The sequence below is a fragment of the Chlorocebus sabaeus genome, chromosome X (genome assembly GCF_047675955.1).
Source record: "Chlorocebus sabaeus isolate Y175 chromosome X, mChlSab1.0.hap1, whole genome shotgun sequence".
In the NCBI taxonomy this organism is placed as follows: Eukaryota; Metazoa; Chordata; class Mammalia; order Primates; family Cercopithecidae; genus Chlorocebus; species Chlorocebus sabaeus.
The window spans coordinates 33,755,133-33,777,314 of NC_132933.1; the positions used below are offsets into that span (position 1 = coordinate 33,755,133).

Genomic DNA, 22,182 nt, shown 5'->3' on the forward strand with positions numbered 1-22,182 from the left:
AATTTTTTTTAATGTTAGGCTCTTTGAGTTGTAGGAAAATAAATTCTAAAGCCTCTGAATTCAAAGACAAAATATACAAGTCGCTCCCCTAGTGAGGCAAAATTTGGACGGCATTGAGTTTATCCCATGGAAACTAAGCATGCAGAACGTATCTTTCGACCTGAAAAACTCTGAAGATGAAAGGATTCGATTTACTTACAAACAGGGACCCTGAGATACCTCTGGCTCCTGAACAAAAGCGGGCAGCTGCTTTGCATGCCGGGACTTGTAGTCCCCGACCGAGTCACTTCAAGATGGCGGAGTTGCTAATGACGCGCGAAGGGGCGGGCCCAGAGGGAGTGTGCGCCGCGAGGGGATTGGGTGGCGCAGGAACTTGGCGGGCGGGAAGTAAAAACCAGGTGTTAAAACCTTTGCACTGGGAAAGGCCCAAGTCTCGCGAGAGCTTGGCAGGCCCCAGTGGAACGTGGGGCCCGACTTATCATAAGGGGCATTTGTTGGGGGCGGAGCTTTGACGGGAGCTTCCCTGGAGCCGTTGGTGCCCGGGGTAGCCCCGTTCCGGCCGAGCCGCTTCAGCGGGGGACGTAGCCATGAAGGAAGAGAAGGAGCACAGGCCTAAGGAGAAGCGAGTAACCTTGTTAACCCCCGCCGGGGCCACAGGCAGCGGTGGTGGGACCTCGGGGGACAGCTCCAAGGGGGAAGATAAGCAGGATCGCAACAAGGAGAAGAAAGAAGCGCTGAGCAAGGTGCCCGATCGGCCGCTGGCCCGGGAGAGGGCGGGACGGGTCCGCAGCGCGGGGAGGATGGCTGGGAATGGGGCCGGCCCCTTTCTCTCTCAGGTTCCCCTTCTTCTCTTCGCCTGAATGGAAGTCGCACCATCCTGGTTTATCCTTTCTCCCGAAATGGAGAGAGCCCCTCCCGGCCAAATCCTGGGTAGGGGTGAGGAAAAGGGGGGACTCCCCAAACGGGAAGGGTTTAGGTCAGAGCTGTGAGGTGATAATGGGAGGAGAGAGCGACGGTATAAAGAATGAGGAACTAAAGGTGTAATTGGGGAGAAATATTAAATACTGAAGGAGACATGAGGGATGGGAATATTATTCATGGAGGCGAGTTGGGGGACAGTTCAGGGTGATTAATGGTACGGGAGAGTAGATCGAGAGCATCCTATTTTGAGAGCAATGGGTGGATTTTTTGTATTCGTTAGAGTTTTGAATTCTTAAGTTCAATGGGCAAGGATTTTGTTTTAAGATGTGTTGGACGTGGGAGAAACTTGTTACTAAATCAAGATTTCGTGGCACCCACAAAGACCAGGGTTGGCTTACTAATTTCTTGCCACTAGATCTGTTAAAAAATGGGTGATCGAAAATGATGCACAAACCTGGTAAACTGCAGGGCTGCTGTAAAGAGCAAAACCTGAGATTTTTCCCTGCTCCAGGTGGTTCTCATTTCCAAGCGTTTTTTTAAAACCGCGTTACTATTATGTTTGACTAATTCTGAGCATTGGGCTGCAGAATATTTTCTCCTGGGTTTTTACAAGTGATCTCATATTTTAAAAAGCCCAGTCTTCTTCAGGAACTGTGATTCTTTCAGGTATGAGAGAAAATTGATTTTTACTAATTTTATTTTCCTTATGCATTTCTTAAGGTGGTAATTCGAAGATTACCTCCCACTTTGACCAAGGAGCAGCTTCAGGAACATCTTCAACCTATGCCTGAGCATGATTATTTTGAGTTTTTTTCTAATGATACGAGGTAAAAAAAAAAAAAAAAAAAAAAAAAAGGAAAGGGATAAATGAAAAAGGTTTCTTTCACTCTTTTTATCCTACTGTTTTCCATTTAATTTTTAGCTTGTCTTTAATATATGCATACTTGTAATTGGGCCAGACACCTGCAAGTACATTTACATAATTGCTTTCCTCTCTGCAGTTTGTATCCTCATATGTATGCCAGAGCATACATCAACTTTAAAAACCAAGAGGACATTATTTTGTTCAGGGATCGCTTTGATGGTTATGTATTCCTTGACAATAAAGGTGAGTTCTGGTAACTGAAATAAAAAGGGAATTTCTTTGTCATTCTTTGTCATTTGTATGTTTAAGACAGTGTGTGCATTGCGTTGCTTCCTGGGTGATAAAATGTGCAACATTTAAGTAAAGAGTTTTACACATTTGATAAGCTTGTTGCAGTCTTATAGACATGTGACTTTTCACAGTCCTTGGTTACTTTTATTAACTTACTATTTTTTTAATTTGATCAACTGAGTGAAATTGCAACTGTTTTCTCCTCGTGTGACAAATTTTTTGCCCTGGCTTAAACCTGCTGTTTTGACTATAGAGTTTCAGCTGCAGTACTGATAAGTGACTCTTAAACTTGTTTGATAAGTTTTAAATATTTACTTCTTATTTTGCTTCAAAGACAAACATTTATTTAATTCAAATCCATTAAGCCAACAGTTCCCAGTTGGGATACTGTTGAACATTCTCACAAAGTTGTATATAATTAAAACATGAAACTTGATACATTGGCCGGGCACGGTGGCTCACGCCTGTAATCCCAACACTTTGGGAGGCCGAGGCGGGCGGATCATGAGGTCAGGAAATCGAGACCATCCTGGCTAACACGGTGAAACCCCGTCTCTACTAAAAATACAAGAAATTAGCCGGGCGTGGTGGCGGGTGCCTGTAGTCCCAGCTACTCGGGAGGCTGAGGCAGGAGAATCACTTGAACCCAGGAGGCGGAGCTTGCAGTGAGCGGAGATCGCGCCACTGCACTCCAGCCTGGGCGACAGAGCAAGACTCCGTTCCAAAAAAAAAAAAAAAACAAGAAACTTGATACATCTCGGCCCGGTGCGTGGCTCTCGCCTGTAATCCTGTAATCCCAGCACTTTGGGATGCCGAGGCAAGTGGATCACGAGGTCAGGAGATCGAGACCAGCCTGGCCAACATGGTGAAACCCCGTCTCTACTAAATATACTAAAAAAAATTAGCCGAACGCGGCGCCTGTAATCCCAGCTACTCAGGAGGCTGAGGCAGAAGAATCGCTTGAACCCGGGAGGCAGAGGTTGCAGTGAGCCGAGATCACGCCACTGCACTCCAGCCTGGCGACAGAGCCAGACTCTGTCTCAAAAAAAAAAAAAAAAAACACTTGATACTTCTCTTACTTTATATCTAGAAAGGTCCAGTCTATAGGCAAGACACATTTCTGCTTTAACACTCTATTATATGCTACCTACAACATTTAGCCAGAGAATGTCTAAGCTGCCATTTGCCACTTTTCTTTCTGGTTTGCAATTATAGGAAAATAGTGTGTCTTCTTGTTTAGTTTTGGTTTTTTCAATATTCCTTCAAAGTTGGTAAAAATTAAATTTTTGTCAGGGACCATGCCAGTAAAAATTGAAGGATTGCCAGTGTTTGTCCAACTTTTATTAATCTCCCCAAGCCAGCTATTTTTCCACTCCAACTATTTAATTCCAGTAGATATTTAACTAGATTCTAGTTACTTAGCCTGGAAATCTGAGTTGTGTTTAATTTTTTCCTTTTTTAAAATCTCTTACATGTAAGTTATAAATCTTGTCAATTTATTGTTTATCTTTTGAGACAGGGTCTCCACCCAGGTTGGAGTGCTGTGCCGCAATCATAGCCCACTGCAGCCTGGAATTCCTGGACTCAAGCAACCCTCCCACCTCAGCCTCCTGAGTAGCTGGGACTACAGACGGGTGTCACCATGCCTGGCTAATTTTCTTTAAATCTTTTTATAGAGCTGGGGTCTTGCTATGTTACCCAGGCTGGTCTTGAACTCCTGGGTTCAAGTGATCCCCCCACCTCAGCCTCCCAAAGTGCTGGGATTACAGGTGCAGGCCACCGTACCCAGCCTAACACCACTTATTAAAGAGACTATCCTTTCCCCATTGTGGTTTTTGTTTGTTCGTTTGTTTTGTTTTATTTTTAAATCTTAAAGACAGAGTCTACTTATATTGCCCAGGCTGGATTTTATTGTTTTTTTAATATCTTGTTCACCTAGACTTTCAGTCACACTTTATGTTCTCATCACTTAATGTCTAGACAACCACTGTCTCTAAACTTACAGGATTTTCCATTTTTTCCATTCTTGTATAATTCGGTCTATTATATTGCCATGAAATTAATCTTTTTGAAAATAATGATTTAAATTAACTGTTGGGGGAAAAAAGTCCAAACTCCTTAGCCTGGTAGTCAGGGTCCTCCATATTCCGGCCTCACTTCTGTTTCTTCAGCCTGTCTTCCACAATTTCCCTCTGTTTCAGTCTGGTTTATCTATTCCTTCTCAAATATATTTTGGTTTTTGGTTTGTATTTTTGTTTTTTTCATTTTCTTTCCTTTTTTCTTTTCTTTTCTTTTTTTTTTTTTTTTTTTTTTTTTTTTTTTTTTTTTGAGACAAGAGCCTTACTCTGTTACCCAGGCTAGAGTACAGTGGCACAATCTTGGCTCATTACAACCTCCACCTCCTGGGTTCAAGCAATTCTCGTTCCTCAGCCTGTTGACTTAGCTGGGATTACAGGTACGTGCCACCACGCCCAGCTAATTTTTGTAATTTTAGTAGGGATGGGGTTTTACCATGTTGACCAGGCTGGTCTCGAACTCCTGGCCTCAAGCAATCCACTCGCCTTAGCCTCCCAAAGTGCTGGAATTACAGGCATGAGCCACCATGCCTGGCCTAATATATCACAGTTTTGAAGCTAATCTGATTCTGTACTCACTGGGATTCCCAACATAATTTTTCCTCCATGACTGCTTTGCAGTGCCTTCTGGTCAATTCTATTTATTTTTATTTTTTTCTTATGTCTATATGCCAGTGATTTAAGGATAGGATACGTTGTTTTTGACATTCTGTGACAGGGTGCTTGTGAATTTTTTCCCATTAGTCACTTGAGGGTTTTGTATTGAAATATAACTCACCTATAGTAAAATTTATCCTCTTAAAGCGTACAATTCAGTGGTTTCTGGTATATTCACAAAGTAGTACAACCATCAGTACTAATTCCAGAATGTTTTCATCCCTCCAAAAAGAAACCCATATCTATTAGTAGTTACCTCCCATTCTCTCCCTCCAGCCCCTGGCAACCACTAATCTACTTTATGTATCTATGATTTCCCTCCATTTCATATAAATGTAATCATACAATATGTGGTCTTTTCTGACTGGCTTTTTTTACCTAGCACGATGTTTTCAAGGTCCATCCATGTTGTAACATATAACATGTCATTACCTCATTCCTTCTGCATTTTTTTTTTCTAAATGGAGTCTGGCTCTGTAGCCCAGGCTGGAGTGCAGTGGCGCAATCTCGGCTCCCTGCAAGCTCCACCCCCCGGGTTCACGCCATTCTCCTGCCTCAGCCTCCGGTGTAGCTGGGACTATAGGCACTCGCCACCACGCCCGGCTATTTTTTTTTTTTTTTTTTTTTTTTTTTGTATTTTTAGTAGAGACGGGGTTTCACTGTGTTAGCCAGGATGGTCTCGATCTCCTGACCTCGTGATCCGCCCGCCTCGGCCTCCCAAAGTGCTGGGATTACAGGCGTGAGCCACCGCGCCCAGCCTTCCTTCTGCATTTTTAAAAATTGTAAAATACACATAACATAAAATTTACCATCTTAACCATTTTAAGTGTACAGTTCGGTAGCATTAAGGTATTCACACTGTTGTGCAACAATCTTGGGAACTTTTTCATCTTGCAAAACTGAAACTCTTTACCCATTAAACAACTTATTTCCTTTCCTGCAGCCCCTGGCAACCACCATTATACTTTGTGTCTCTATGAGTTTGACTACTCTAGGTACCACATATAGGTGGAAACATACAGTGTCTGCCTGGCTTATTTCATTTAGCATAATATTCTCAAGGTGTATCCATGTTGTAGCATGTGTCAGAATTTTCTTTTTTTTTTTTTTTTTTTTTTTTTGAGATGGAGTCTTGCTCTGTTGCCCAGGCTGGAGTGCAGTGGCGCAATCTCAGCTCACTGCAACCTCCGCCTCCTGGGTTCAAGCAATTCTCCAGCCTCAGCCTCCCAAGTAGCTGGGATTACTGGTGCCCACCACCACGCCTGGCTAATTTTTTTTGTATTTTTGGTAAAGACGGGGTTTCACTGTGTTGGCCAGGCTTGTTTCGAACTCCTGACCTCAAGTGATCTACCTGCCTCAGCCTCCCAAAATGCTAGGAATTACAGGCATGAGCCACTGCCCCCAGCCTCATTTTTAAGACTAATACTCCATTATATGTATATACCACATTTTGTGTATCCATTCGTCTGTCAAGGGGTATTCGAGTTGCTTCCACTCTTGGCTATTGTGAACAATATTGTTATGAACACAGATGTGCAAATATTTGAGTCCCTGCTCTCACTTCTTTTGGATATATACCGAGAAGTGGAATTTCTGGGGTCATTTGATAATTCTATTTTTATTTTATTATTTATTTACTTGTTTATTTTGAGACAGAGTCTATCTGTGTCACACAAGCTGGAATACAGTGGCACGATCTCGGCTCACTGCAACCTCCGCCTCGCAGGTTCAAGCAATTCTCCTGCCTCAGCCTTCTGAGTGTCTGGAATTACAGGCACGGGCCATCGCACCCTGCTAATTTTTTATATTTGTGGTAGAGATGGAGTTTCACCATGTTGGCCAGGCTGGTCTCAAACTCCTGACCTCAGGTGATCTGCCCACCTCGGCCTCCCAAAGTGCTGGGATTACAGGTGTGAGCCTCTGCGCCCCGCCGGTAATTCTTTTTTGTTTTTTGTTTTGTTTTTTTGTTTTTTTGAGATGGAGTTTCACCCTTGTTGCCCAGGCTGGAGTAAGTACAATGGTGCGATCTTCCCTCATTGCAACCTCCACCTCCTGGGTTCAAGCGATTGTCCTGCCTTAGCCTCCTGAGTAGCTGGAATTACAGGTGCCCACCACCACACCCAGCTCATTTTTGTACTTTTAGTAGAGATGGGGTTTTACCATGTTGGTCAGGCTGGCCTGGTACTTCTATTTTTAATGTTTTATGGAACTGCCATACTGTTTTCCATGGCAGCTGCATCATTATACATTCCCACCAATACATGAGTGTTCCAGTTTCTGCACATCTTTGCCAACACTTGTTATTTCCTGCTTTTTTGATAGTAGTCCTCCTAATAGGCGTGAGATGATACCTCATTGTGGTTTTGATTTGCATTTCCCTAATGACTAGTAATGTTGAACGTATTTCCATATGCTTGTTAGCCATTTGTATACTATCTTTGAAGAAATGTCATTCAAGTGTCTTGACCATTTTTTAAATTGGATTATTTGATTTTTTGTTGTTGAGTTATAGGAGTTCTTTATATATTCTAGATATTACCCCTTATCAGGTAATATGGTTTACAAATATTTCTCCCATTCCATGAGTAGTGAAAAGGCAACCCATGGAAGACATGGAAACAATCTGTTGGTTGTGTCTTTTGATGCACAGTTTCTAATTTTGACATAGTCCAATTTATCTATTTTTTACTTTTTTTAAATAAGAGATATACTTTATCTTTTTGTTTTATTGTGGTAAGAACACTTAATATGAGATTTGCCCTCTGTATTTTTACTTTTGTTGCCTGTGCTTTTGGTGACCTGGTGTATTTTTTTCAAGTGTTAATAGATTTTTTCCCCAGTTTATTGAGCTATAATTGACAAATAAAATAATATATATTTAAATTTTACTGTGTGATAATTGTTTTTTTTGTTTTGTTTGTTTGTTTGTTTGTTTTTCTACCAGGCTGGAGTACAGTGGCACAATCTCAGCTTACTGCAACCTCCGCCTCCCAGGTTCAAACGATTCTCCTGCTTCAGCCTCCCAAGTAGCTGGGATTACAGGCATGCACTACCACGCCTGGCTAAATTTTGTATTTTTATTTACTTATTTTTCATAATTTCATAGAAATTTTGGAGATTTCTAACATTTTTAAATGAAAATTAATTTGTAGGCTCTTTTTCACATTAAAATATCACATTTTATAAGTTGAATTTAAATGAGTATTTTACTTCCATGCCGTATTGTTTGATTATGTTATCAGTGTGAATTTGTGGCTCCTTTTTTACTGTGTTGATTATGGTTGTGCCAGTGTGCTTTATGCCTTTGGGAGACCCTCTTCAGAAGACTGCCATCAAAAAGTCCTAGAAAGCAATGGATTGATTCCCTTATATCCACTTTTGACATTTTCTTTGTTATAGCAAGTGTGGTATTTTTTTTCTAAACAGGTCAGGAATATCCCGCTATAGTAGAATTTGCACCTTTTCAAAAAGCTGCAAAAAAGAAGACTAAGAAAAGAGATACCAAAGTCGGGACTATCGATGATGGTATAGTATAGCTCTAATTATATAATGCTATTGCTGTGGGGTTTTTAAAAATAATATCTTTGCAAGAGTTAATTCAACCCCAAAATTTTAAATTAGAAAATATACAAAATAAAGTAAGTGAGAAATGTTATTTGCCAATGGAAGCTTTGCTTAATTGTTAGAATAGAGAGGGTTTCTTGCACAGAATTTCTGCTCTCTTTGGCTAGGGCGTTTCATTCTTCAACCATTGAACCATATAATGTTGACTATTGAGTAACAAATCACCATAGGTTTATTGATTAGAAAATAGTGGAAAGGCCGGACATGGTGGCTCACGCCTGTAATCCCAGTACTTTGGGAGGCCAAGGCAGACGGATCACCTGAGGTCAGGAGTTCAAGATCAGCCTGACCAACATGGAGAAACCCTGTCTCTACCAAAAATATAAAATTAGCTGGGTATGGTGGCACATGCCTGTAATCCTAGCTATTCGGGAGGCTGAGGCAGGAAAATTGCTTGAACCCGGGAGGCAGAGGTTGCAGTGAGCCGAGATCGTGCCTTTGCACTCCAGCCCGGGCAACAAGAGCGAAACTCCGTCTCAAAAAAAAAAAAAAGAAAAAGAAAATAGTGGACAAAAAATCAGGTTTCAAAGTTTAACAGGTGCTTCTTGAGGCCTCACCATTTTTATGATTATTTATTTGACTTTTGGTTTCCATTTATAAAGAAGAAGGTTTGAACTGTCGTAGGAAAATTTCCATACCCAGGTAACTTTATATAAAGTAGCTGAAGTTGTCCCTCCTATTTTCTGGTCTTTGAATATACAGTTAGCTACACACATAGTATTAGGTTGAACAGGAATAGAAGAACTGAGACCAGGTGCGGTGGCTCACACCTGTAATCCCAGCACTTTGGGAGGCCAAAGCGGGCAGATTAGCTGAGGTCAGGAGTTTGAGACCAGCCTGGCCAACATGGTAACACACCCCATCTCTACTAAAAACGCAAAAATTATCTAGGCATGGTGGCAGGCACCTGTAATCCCAGCAACTTGGGAGGCTGCTGAGGAAGAAGAATTGCTTGAACCCAGGAGGCGGAGGTTGCAGTGAGCCGAGACCACGCCATTGCACTCCAGTCTGGGCAACAAGAGCAAAACTCCGTCTCAAAAAAAAAAAAAAAAAGAAAGAAATACAATAACTGAAAAACCAAAATAATTGCCATTTAAGGTATACTGGCTCCAGGTTTTGAGACCTCTGTAATGTTATGTTAGATAGCTGTTATACAACTCTTTATGTTGGATAAGGACTTAGGCCCATATTTTATATCAGATTGATGTTTTAGAATCATCTAGTTTAATTTCCATCATTTGTTTCTATTACAGGTATTTTATAAAAAAAAAGAACACAGTAAAGACTCAATAACACATAGCTGTGATATTGGTTTTATTACAGATTTAGATCTGGAAGACTTGATCAAGTGACATATAGAAACAAGCAATATAGTGCCTTAGATGTGTCACCCTTTCTGATGTCAGAGGTCTAGGAGAGAACTCCAGGAATTACAGTCACCTCAAGTGCCACACCTAGGACTTCTCTCTAATTTATCTTTTTGGAACACCTAACTTAGTTTAGTAGGACAGTGACTTTTAAAAGCAAACTATGTAATATCCCTAGTGGTTCTGTTATAATACATGGTGTCTCATTTTTCCTGACCTCCGTGTTATACCAGATTCCTATAGTGAGTATCAGTTATAGGAGTTCTGAGAGCAAATGACCAATTAAGCTCTAAATAGTCTACCTTGTGGGTATGGTTTGGTTTTTTTTTAATCTTCCATGAAGTAAAAAATTATTTGATAAATCAGTATCCTCGATAATGTCTTCTTTTTTGCTTAAAGTCTATTATGTTTTCTGTTTCCTTAAATGATTATTTAGATCCAGAATATAGAAAGTTTTTGGAAAGTTATGCCACAGATAATGAGAAAATGACATCTACTCCGGAGACACTGCTAGAGGAAATAGAAGCAAAAAATAGAGAATTAATAGGTAAGTGGGCAAAAGGAATTAGGGCAACAGCCTTTTCATCACAGTACCTAAGTCTGTCTCCTACCTCCATCAGTTGCTAGCTGTGTGACTTCGGGGAAGTTACTAGCTTCTCTGAGACTGTTACTGTAAAATGCAGATGGTAATACCTGCCTCACAGCATTATGAGAATCCATTAATAAGGTGGGAAAAATTCTTCGACCTATTTAGTGTCACACAAAATGTAATATCAATACAAAAAGTTTGATGGCTGATAAGGAACGTTTAGACAGTGGTAAGCCTTTGAGGTCAATTGGTATTTCCTAGTAATAAGTTCATATTCCTGAAAAAATTTTGACTTGAAAATACCAAAAAATGAAATTAGTTACTGCAAAATTGAAAACTACTTGAGGAATTCTAGCTTGGATGTTGGTTCTCAGTAATAGGCTGTCACTACTGTATCAGTAGCTGTAAACATGAGCATAATCTTTGACCCAGGATTTCCACTCAGGAATTTATCCTAAGGAATATGTGGGGTTTTTTTGTGTTTTGTTGTTGTTGTTGTTTGCTTTCTCTCTCTTTTTCTCTTTCTCTCTCTCTCTCTCTCTCTGTGTGTGTGTGTGTGTGTGTGTATGTGATGAGTCTTGCTCTGTCGCCCAGGCTGGAGTGCAGTGGCGCAATCTCGGCTCACTGCAACTTCCGCCTCCCGGGTTCAGGCGATTCTGCTGCAGTATCTGGATTCTCCCAAGTAGCTGGAAGTACAGGCACCCGCCACTACGCCCGGCCAATTTTGTGTTTTTAGTAGAGCCGGGGTTTTCACCATGTTGGCCAGGCTGATCTCGAACTCCTGACCTCAAGTGATCTGCCTACCTTGGCCTCCAAAAGTGCTGGGATTACAGGCATGAGCCACTGTGCCTGGCCAGGAGTACGTGTTTTAAAAAATGGCTGTAAGGCTAATAGCTTTATTCAGAATGTTGAAAATGAAAAATATTCTTCCAAAACTTGACTTTTATTAATAGGTGCATAGTATAAGCCCATTTCCGGTAACTTTCTTAGAATAAATTCCCAGAAGTGAAATTATGGGGTCAAAAGGATTAGATATTTTTAGCCCCTTCCCCCCAACTTCTTCCAGTTGAACAAGTTTACACTCAGTAAAACAAGAGAATGTCCTAAGTACTTAATTCTCATCAATTGGGAATAACTCTTTTAAGAAATTATTTTGTTGTTTTAATTTGAATTTCTTCACTTTTTAAAAGGTATTTTAATCCCATATTGTTGAAATCGAATGCTGTAAAACTTCTTTCTGATATTACAATTGTGATCTTTCCACTTAAGGGGTGTACACATTTTCCCACCTTGGGGGGTTGGCAGGGAATGTCAGAAATGGAATCCTTTCTAGGGATTGATAAGTATTATTAATAATCTGTTTACATTTATGTAGCTAAAAAGACAACCCCACTTTTGAGCTTCCTGAAAAACAAACAGGTAAATCTTTTGTCTTTATAGTTCTCTCAATACTTTAATTTCATTGCTTTGCATTCTATAGACATTTTAAGAGCATTGGGTTTCTAGAGGATAAGTAGCTTCTTTTTCCACCATTACTCTTTAAGGATTTGTCTTGTTGGTCTCACTTTCTGGCCCTCTCTTTCACTCTGGTTGTTGGACCAGGAGTTCACTCTACAAACCTGGAATGTTCTTAGGTTGTCCCAGAGACACTCTTTTGATATTCTGAAAGCCTCTGGAGAGATAGTAAGGCAGCAGTGGAAGACTAGTATTAGCAGGTCCTGGTCTTCATTGCCTTTCGTTTTCTGGGTGGAGTGGGGGTAACGGTGGTAGAATGCCACTTTGTAGAAAGTAGGAAGGAAAGATTATTTAGTCGGGGTCTACCATGCCTTCGGGATTGATTAGGGTTTTGGTGATGATTATTTTATTTGAAGACTTGTGTTGATGTTTCTTTCTAGAGAATGAGAGAAGAAAAGAGAGAAGAAAGGAGGAGGAGAGAAATAGAAAGAAAAAGACAAAGAGAAGAAGAGAGGAGGAAATGGAAAGAAGAAGAGAAACGAAAAAGGAAAGATATAGAAAAGTTAAAGAAGATAGACAGAATTCCAGAAAGGGACAAATTAAAGGATGAACCAAAGATTAAGGTATGAGAGTACTGAAGCTGACTGCATGTTGCTAAAAATTGCATGTATCTACTTCTTTAAATATGCATGTGTCTTGTGTTGGTGTAAATGAATTTTTTGTTTTGTTTTTGCTCTTTTGGGGGGAAGTGATCCAATAAAAATCTTTCCTGTAATGCTAATAGTATTAGTTTTTAAATTTAAGATCATTTAAAAGGATTTAGTAGTATGTTATTTCTTTGGTGCAGATCTGTGCCATTTTTGTCATTGAAAATGTTTGATTTGTAGACTACTGTCATCTAAATTCATAGTAAATGAGGGCTTAGGACTGGCTGGCATGATTTATGGGTTTTATTCAGCTTTTCCTTCATAATTGATACATGAAGTTACCTCATTTGTTTGTTTTCCACTGTCTTCAGGTACACAGGTTTCTGTTACAAGCTGTGAATCAGAAAAATGTAAGGACCAAGTACATGATACAGAGCATCTAGTATCATGTCACACACACAGGTCTTAGCTAATAAGTCCTTTTGGTGGTGGTGGTGGTAGTGTTACTTGTTGAAAACCCCTTCAGATTGACTTGAGTCTTCTTAAAAGCTGAACTATTTTATTATAAATTTCTACTTTAAAAGGAAGCCCAGGTGACTTCCTGATGCTCTGCTGTGTTCCCAGAAGCTTCATTGACATACAGCCGGAGGACAACCATGCCTCGTCTTCTTATACGCTTCTCATAACTGGCTGCCTTGTGGGAGGACTAGGGATAAATACCCTGCATTATGTGCCTTTCCCTCTCACATGACTCCCATAGTATCTTCCTGCATATAGCTGGGAATCTGTGAGCAGCAGATTTGGATTCATGCATTGCATTTGGGAAGAAGAAAATCTGCAGAAAGATCCCAACCTTGCCACTTCCCTTCTGAGGGCGTGGCTTGGGTAGCCCTTGTTTCAACATATTTCCTGGGGAAGTACTAGTACCTAGTACTTCAGATAAAGTCAAAGAAAATCTCACAGAGAGGGTGGCAGGGTCTCCTTATTTTACTTCCTGAAAACTCAGCAGTTTATGTAGTAAGGGTTCCCTAAGTCTCTATGGGGCTCATTACTGGTGATGAGGGGCTTGGGGGAGGATGGAGTTTCTCATCTTAATTCTTTCCAGCAATCTCTCTGTCTGCTATGCCACAAGTGACTTGACTTGCTATTCCTAACAATCAGCAAGGCAGAAGGTAGAGCCAGCCATGCTAGAGACATTCATTAATGTTCTTATTAGAGTAATGAACACCTTGGTTTCTAATAAGGATGTTCATTGGAGAAATAAGAGCACTTCCAATGAAACCTGTACGTGGTATCCTCACTTCACACTGGTGCTTCTCAGTGTGCATTTTGGACTCACCATTTGCAGTGGCTGTCTGCGTGCCAAAGTGCTTCGTGCTTATGTCTTGTGGTGCTTTGCCTTTTGCGTAGTAATTTACATGATGCCTTCACCCTGAGATGAACCTTGTATGATGCCTTCACTCTGAGACTTGAAATTCTTCTATTTTGCCTAAGAATCTCTCTGATTATCCAACACTTGGAGGTATTCTCGAGAGATTTATAGCAGGGATGTGAGAAACAATGGCATTTTTGAACTTGTGTCAGTATCTATGGCATTGAATACAGAGTTCCTACTCAGTAGAGATGGAACTTCACTATTTGGTTGTATAAGGCATTTAGATTTTTAAATCAAATGCCAAATAATTATTGTTATTCATCTCTAATGGCAAGATAATTGTACCATCATAAGTATGTTATTCTCAGGCTCAAGGCAAAATTATTCCTGCAATGGATCTCTCCTTTGGTGACCAAGATATTTGTCATTCCAAGCACTACATAAAAACAGTCCGAACAGAAATGATCTGCCTAGCACTTAAAATTTGTGGGCTGTTTCCCATCAAGTTATATCAAAATGCTGGTTTGCTACAGAAGCATACTTCGAAGTATGCATTGGTTCACTTAAAGGTTGACCCACTTAAAGCCAAAGGAGGCCGGGCACAGTGGCTCACACCTGTAATCCCAGCACTGTGGGAGGCGGAGACAGAAGGATGGTGTGAGCCCAGGAGTTTGAGACCAACCTGGGCAACATGGTGAGACCCTGTCTCTACAAAAAAATTTAAAAATTAGCCAGATGTAGTGGCGTGCACCTGTTGTCCCAGCTACTCAAGAGGCTGAGGCAGGAGGATCACTTGAGCCCAGGAGGTCAAGGTTGCAGTGAGCCATGTTCACGCCACTGCACTCCAGCATGGGCAACAGAGCGAGACCCTGCCTCACAATAAAAGCCAAAGGAGTCTTGATCCTATTGCCACAAAGTGATTAAACCACTTCGTTCAAGTGGATAACACTTTAATAGCATCCTTTTAGTAAATTACTGCTCTCGTGCACTAGTTGTTCACCTGAAAGGTTAAGTGCACCTGCAGAGATAGGGGGCCTTGTCTAGTCTAAATTTTAAATATTTGGTATACTGGGTTTTTAATAGAATCAGAAGATAGTGTCCCAGCCTTCAAAATAAAAATAAACATTTTCTTTTTAAAGCTGCTCAAGAAGCCAGAAAAAGGAGATGAAAAAGAATTGGACAAAAGAGAAAAAGCCAAGAAATTGGACAAAGAGAATCTCAGTGATGAAAGAGCCAGTGGGCAAAGTTGTACATTGCCCAAGCGTTCTGATAGTGAACTTAAAGATGAAAAACCAAAGAGGTCAGTAGTCAAGGACTCTTTGTTATGTTTGATTTATACATGCTAGTTTTGCTGCTATGTCCTAGACATATACCTGAATTAAGATAAGCTGTTTTATGCAGGGCAGGGGGATGAGGAGGAATGGTTTCAGATATATCCTTGTATCTTAATCTGGGTGAATGGTTTTGGGGTTTTGTTCCTTTTTAAAACGCTAGTATTTTTCACTCTGCTCTAAAAGTGCAACCTCATTGCAGGAGCCAAATCAGAATCACAGTGTTCTGCATTTATGATTACAAGATCTTTCAGGGTTCTGTCTCAGAGTTGTTTTTCATGCAGACCTGAAGATGAGAGTGGCAGAGACTACAGGGAGAGAGAACGGGAATATGAACGAGATCAGGAGCGCATTCTTCGAGAAAGAGAGAGGCTGAAGCGGCAAGAAGAAGAGCGCCGTAGGCAGAAGGAGCGCTATGAGAAAGAGAAGACTTTTAAGAGAAAAGAAGAAGAAATGAAAAAAGAGAAAGACACACTTCGGGATAAAGGAAAGAAGGCTGAAAGTACAGAATCAATAGGCAGCTCAGAAAAAACTGAAAAGAAAGAAGAAGTAGTCAAGAGAGATCGAATAAGAAACAAGGTACTGATTGTCATTAAACTTGTTTATGAGGGTTTTTTTTTTCCCCTTTCCTGCAAGTGTAAAGAAAGGGCTAGTTCACTGTTATTATAGAATTTTTTAAAGGGGAACTTTAATAATCTGCAAGTTTTTGTTTTTGTTTTTGTTTTTGTTTGAGACGGAGTCTTGCTGTGTCGCCCAAGGTGGACTGCAGTGGCGCAATCTCGCTCACTGCAAGCTCCGCCTCCTGGGTTCACACCATTCTCCTGCTTCAGCCTCCCGAGTAGCTGGGACTACAGGCACCTACCACCATGCCTGGCTAATTTTTTTGTGTTTGTAGTAGAGTCGGGGTTTCACCGTGTTAGCCAGGATGGTCTTGACCTCCTGACCTCGTGATCTGCCTGCCTTGGCCTCCCAAAGTGCTGGAATTACAGCATGAGCCACCATGCCCGGCCAACTTTTTTTCGGTCTTGGCTGGGCTTTTATTAACTTACTATAGAAATTGTAAACATACACAAAAGTAGAATAGAGAATAGTATGATGGGCCAGGCGCAGTGGCTTACACTTGTAATCCCAGCACTTTGGGAGGCTGAGGTGGGTGGATTGCTAGAGCCTAGGAGTTCTAGACCAGACTGGCCAACATGGTGAAACCCCGTCTCTACTAAAACTACAAACATCAGCTGGATGTGGTGGTGCACACCTGTAATCTCAGCTCATCCAGGCTGGAGTACAGTGGCATGATCTTGGCTCACCACAACCTCCACCTCCCGGGTTCAGGTGATTCTCCTGCCTCAGCCTCCCGAATAGCTGGGACTACAGGTGCGAGCCACCATACCTGGCTAATTTTTGTATTTTTAGTAGAGACTGAGTTTCACCATGTTGGCCAGGCTGGTCTCGAACTCCTGACCTCAGGTGATCCTCCTGTCTTAGCCTCCCAAAGTGCTGGGATTATAGGCGTGAGCCACCGTGCCCAGCCTAATGTCTTTTTTTAATAGGACCTAAACAAATTCCACAAATTATACTTGCTTGAAATGTCTCCTTCAGTTCTTTTTTGTTTTTAATGTATTTTTTGAGACAGTCTTGCTGTGTCACCCAGGCTGGAGTGCAGTGGCATAATCTCAGCTCACTGTAGCCTCAACCTCCTGGGCTTAAGCGATCCCCCCCACCTCAGCTTCCAGAGTACCTGGGACTACAGGCATGCATCACCACGCCCAGCTAATTTTTAAGTTTTTTTGTAAAGATGAAGTCTCCCTATGTTGCTCAGGCTGGTGTTAAACTTTTGAGCTCAACCGATCCTCCCAAAGTATTGGGAATACAGGTGTGAGCCCTGCACCCAGCCAAGTTTTCTTTTAATTTAAACAATTTCCCCTTCTCTTGTTTTCCTACCATTTGTTGCAGAAACCAATTTGTCTTGTAGGGCTTCTCCTGTTCTGAATTGGCAGATTACATCCCCGTGGTGTTAACATGTTCCTCTATCTTCTGTGCTTCCTTTAAAACTGGCACTTAGGGCCTGGCATGATGGCTTATGCCTATAATCCCAACAGTTTGGGAGGCCAAGTCAGGAGGATCACTTGAGCCCAAGAGTTGGAAACCAGCCAGGGCAACATAGGGAGAACCCGTTTGTACTAACAATGTAAGAACAGCCCAGCGTGGTAGCGTGTGCCTATAATTCCAACTACTAGGGACCTGAGGTGGGAGGATCATTTGAGTGTGGAATGTCAAGGCTGCAATAAGCCATGATCGTCCCACTTGCTCTTCAGCCCGGGTGACAGGGTAAGGCCCTATCTCCAAAAAATAATTTACCCAAGCATATAAAATAGTAGTTACAAAATGGTTGCTTTTCTTTGGAGATGGAGAGAGGAAGTAGGCAAGTTGTCATTTACCATGCCCTCACATTTTTGGTCTTAAATGACTTCACTTGAGTATTACATAACTATGACTCTTAAAAATCCCATTTAAAAGCTTAATAGCATTGTTGTAACAGTAACATATTTTATTGTACTTCAGGATCGTCCAGCGATGCAGCTTTATCAACCAGGAGCTCGAAGCCGAAATCGACTCTGTCCCCCTGATGACAGCACCAAGTCTGGAGATTCAGCAGCAGAAAGGAAGCAGGAAAGTGGTATTAGCCATAGAAAAGAAGGAGGAGAGGAGTGATAAGTCCAGATGGCCTTAGGTGTCCTGACTGTCTAGGCAGCCAAAGAGCACACGTTAAGCAACCCAGAAGTGCCTTCAGGGCAAAGGAATAGAGAGAAAGGGAGTCGCTGTGCTGGTGGGGTACACTGCAGAGGAGTTAAGTCTTGTGTCAAAGCAGGAATCTGATCTGAGGTTCAGAATTGGAAGTACAATTTCATTGCTTTTGCAATTTCTACAATTAATTTTAAAGTGTCAGAAGAAGGTGATGGCGAGGACATGCATTGCAATTTGCAGGGGGAATTGTCAAGGAAGACTTCATCACATATGACACGAGAGAAAAGTAAGAGCTGGTTCTAAAATCAAAAGCTATTGTTCATCCTGAATTGAATTTTCTGAGTTTGGGTAGAGCAGAGTCGCTTTGAAGCCTTGTTCCGATCTAGTTCTATTGCATTGTTGATGATAAGTGTTGACTTTGGGTAGTGTAGAAGCAACAAGCATGTCCTTGTAGTACAAGTACAGTGAAGGATAGATCACACTTTCATTGATGCAAAAATTTAAATAGTTATGTTACTTCTGTATCCAGTGTCCTAAAGTTTTAGGATTAGTTTTAGTTTTTTGTTTGCTTATATGAGCTTAGCATAAAGAATATTTTTAAACATCATGTTTTGTCTTCAGCATTTTTTCTATTAAGAGGTGAAATGTAGTCCTTGTTTGATTCTTGACAATCCAGTGTGTGTTTGATCTTAGGTCTCATGATCTGAGTGCATACCCTCTCCAGGAAGGAAACTGCACCAATGTCTATTCCTGTTAAATAGCAACTTTTAGTCTCAGCTTGTTTTGTTTTGATGTCAATAAATAGTAACAGCATTCAAGTATGAAGCTAAGTATAGTGAGTAACTTTAGTAAATAGCTGTGAATTTTGAGAAATTAATTTTTTGATACTGAATTAACCTCTTTGGAGTTTGGAAAGCAGATGATTGATATTAGTTTCTGCCTTCACTAGCGTGCCTTTGTTTTGTCCACCAGGGAATGATCAGTTCATGGTTCACTCCTATATTAGGCCGTTCTTGCATTGCTAAAAAGAAACACCTGAGACTGGGTAGTTGATAAGAAAAGAGTTTTGGCCAGGCACGGTGGCTCATGCCTGTCATCCCAGCACTTTGTAAGGCAGAGGTGGGATGACCACTTGATGTCAGGAGTTCAAGACCAGCCTGGCTAATATGGTGAAACCCCATCTCTACTAAAAATACAAAAAAAAAAATAACCGGGCATAGTGGCACGCTCCTGTAATCCAAGCTGTTCGGGAGGCCAAGGCAGGAGAATCGCTTGAACCCAGGAGGCAGAAGTTGCAGTGAGCCAAGATCGCACCACTGCACTCCAGCCTGGGGGACAGAGCGAGACTCCATCTCAAAAAAAAAAAAAAAAAAAAAAGGAAAAGAAGTTTAATTGGTTCACAGTTCTGCAGGCTGTACAAGCATGGCATCTCACATTGCTCAGCTTCTGGGAGGCCTCAGGGAGCTTTTACTCATGGCAGAAGGTGAAGCAGGAGCAGGCATCTCACATCACGGAGTGAGCAAGGGAGTGCAGGGAGGAGGTGCCACACTTTACAACAACCAGCTCTGTAAGCACTCACTATGGAGAGGACAGCACCAAGCCATGAGGGATCCACCCCATAACCCAAACACCCCACCAGGCCCCACCTGCAACACTGGGGATTATATTTCCATGAGATTTGGGTGGGGATAAATATCCAAACTACATCCACTATTCTTGTCCCATAAGAACAAAATGTGAGACAACATCCTTGAGCTTTTGCCTGATTTTCATTCATTCTGCCAGCCCTTCCTAACATGGCGTCAGTTTGCCTTTACTTTCTAAATCACCACTTTATGTTTGTCCAGGTTTTAGAAACAAATAGCTGAAGAGGCAGGTACAAGAGCCACCAATAATGACTGAAAGTGAATGATTGTCAACTGGGCAAGAGTACTAAGGGAAGGGAAAATTTCAAGAAGGAAATTGGCTGACAATGTCCCATGCCACAGAGAGATTAAGGAAGACAAGAAATGGAAGTGTTCATTGGATTTGGCAGTCGTGATTTCATTAGTGAACTAATGAAACTGATGACCTACAAGAGACAGAAACCATGTTACAGTGAGGGGTGAATGGCAGGTGGGAAATGGATGTATGTTTGGAACTCATCTCTTTTTCGGTGGTCATTGAAGTCATGGCCATGGATTCTGTCGCTTAAGAGCGAGAGTGAAGTAGGAACAGAAGCAGACACCTAGGGCCCAACCTCGAAAAACTAACATTACATAGAGGTAAGGAAATGTATCTACAAAGGCAGAGAAGGACTAGCCAGAGAGTAGGAGAAAAACCAGAAGACTCTGGGTTACTTAATCCAAGAGAAAACTGTTTCAAGGAAGAGGAGTGGCCAGCAGGGTTGGATGCTGTGGAGTGGTCAATTATGATGCCTGACAAAGGCCATGGCATTCAGTGACTTGCAAATCACTGATGCCCTAGAATTATGGGGCAGGGAAGTCAGATTGGGTTGAGAATAGAAAAGATATACACAACTTTTTAGAGAGGTCTGAGGGATCTTCAAAAGTTTGTGGACGCTTAGTTCTACTCTGAGGCCTCCTTCACATTCTCCTGAACATATCAATGTGTAATTATCAGAAAGAATCATAGCTTGCAATTAGTTCCTAGGTGGATTTTTTCTTTTTCTTTAAGACGGAGTCTTGCTCTGTCACCCAGGCTGGAGTGCAGTGGTGGCATCTTGGCTCACTGCAACCTCCACCTCCTGAGTTGAAGAAATTCTCCTGCTTCTGCCTCCCAAGTAGCTGGATTATAGACGCCTGGCACCACACATGGCTAATTTTTGTATTTTTTGTAGAGACAGGGTTTCACCATGTTGGCCAGGCTGGTCTCCAATTCCTGACCTCAAGTGATGTGCACACCTAAACCTCTCAATGGGCTGGGAGTACAGGCATGAGCCACTGGGCCCAGCCTGGATATATATTTTTTTCTTTTGAGGTAAGGTTTCCATCTGTCACCACCACTGGAGTACCATGGCACAATCACGGCTCACTGCAGCCATGACCTTCTGGGTTCAGTTGACCCTCCCACATCAGCCTCTTGAGTAGCTGGGAATATAGGCAAAGGCCACCATGCCCAACTAACTTTTGTATTTTTTGTCAAGACAGGGTTTTCCCATGTTGCCCAGGCTATCTCAAACTCTTGGGCTCAAGCAATCCGCCCACCTTAGCCTCGCAAAGTGCTGGGATTACAGGTATGAGCCACTGTGTCCAGCCTGATGGATTTTTTTTTTTTTTTTTTGAGACTGAGTCTCCCTCTGTCACCAGACTGGAGTGCAGTGGCGCAATCTCGGCTCACTGCAACCTCCGCCTCAGGGTTTCAAGTGATTCTTCTGCCTCAGCCCCCCGAGTAGCTGTGGAACTTCAAGCATGCGCCACCACGCCCAGCTAATTTTTGTATTTTTAATAGAGACAGGGTTTCACCATGTTGGCCAGGATGGTCTCGATCTCTTGACCTTGTGATTCGTCCACCTCAGCCTCCCAAAGTGCTGATATTACAGGTGTGAGCCACCGCGCCCGGCCATGGACTTTTAAAAGAACAGACAATGGGTGCAGTGACTCAAGCCTGTAATCCCAGCATTTTGGGAGGCCGAGGCAGGTGGACCACCTGAGGTCAGGAGTTCAAGACCAGCCTGGCCAACATGGTGAAACCCCATCTCTACTAAAAAATAGAAAAAAAAAATAGCCGTGTGTTGTGGTATGCACCTGTAGTGCAAACTACTCAGGAGGCTCAGGCAGGAGAATCGCTTGACCCCAGGAGGCAGAGGTTGCAGTGAGCAGAGATCACATCACTGCACTCCAGCCTGGGCAACAGAGCCAGACTCTGTCTCAAAAAAAAAAAAAAGTTTGTGGAAAATAGACATAAAAGATAAAAAATATAAACTTACCATAAAATCCACCAAGGTCAAGACACTTTTGTAAGCAATGATACTAGCTATTTATTTATTTTTTTTTTCTTTTGCTCACAGCAATTAGATACTAGCCATTTTATCCATCCCCAAAGAACTGGCATTCCTGGGAATTTAAATTATTAACTGGAAAAAAAATGGTACCCTTTACAGATGTTTTATCATTAGGAAACCAAAAGAAGTTGGAAGGGGCTAAACCCCGACTGTAGGGTGAATGCCTACTGGTTTCCCATTGAAACTCTCTCAAAATTTCCCCTGTTTGATGAGAGGCAGGAGCAGAAGCTTTGCTGT

General features: G+C 41.8%; 1 protein-coding gene across 2 annotated transcripts; it reads left to right on the forward strand.

The window, feature by feature from the left end:
• The first annotated feature begins 490 nt into the window (after positions 1 to 490).
• Positions 491 to 18,767, forward strand: UPF3B (UPF3B regulator of nonsense mediated mRNA decay). Of its 2 annotated transcripts, XM_008019435.3 has the most exons (11): positions 491 to 743; positions 1,642 to 1,748; positions 1,923 to 2,029; positions 8,236 to 8,334; positions 10,237 to 10,347; positions 11,765 to 11,808; positions 12,285 to 12,467; positions 12,863 to 12,901; positions 15,006 to 15,166; positions 15,482 to 15,776; positions 17,760 to 18,767. In XM_008019435.3, the coding sequence occupies exons 1-11, from the start codon at positions 588 to 590 to the stop codon at positions 17,907 to 17,909; spliced, it is 1,452 nt and encodes a 483-aa protein (XP_008017626.1). In that variant the 5' UTR covers positions 491 to 587; the 3' UTR covers positions 17,910 to 18,767. The 2 variants fall into 2 exon arrangements, with proteins under 2 accessions (XP_008017626.1, XP_008017627.1); XM_008019436.3 differs by lacking the exon at positions 12,863 to 12,901 and having other exon boundaries at positions 492 to 743.
• The last annotated feature ends 3,415 nt before the right edge of the window (positions 18,768 to 22,182 follow it).

Bases quoted from the DNA above. Each gene is read 5' to 3' on its own strand.
- UPF3B (XM_008019435.3), top strand. From the start codon at position 588: ATGAAGGAAGAGAAGGAGCACAGGCCTAAGGAGAAGCGAGTAACCTTG. The intron at 1,749-1,922 runs GTAAAAAAAAAA...TCCTCTCTGCAG, and splicing joins TTTTTTTCTAATGATACGAG to TTTGTATCCTCATATGTATG. The intron at 15,777-17,759 runs GTACTGATTGTC...ATTGTACTTCAG, and splicing joins GAGATCGAATAAGAAACAAG to GATCGTCCAGCGATGCAGCT.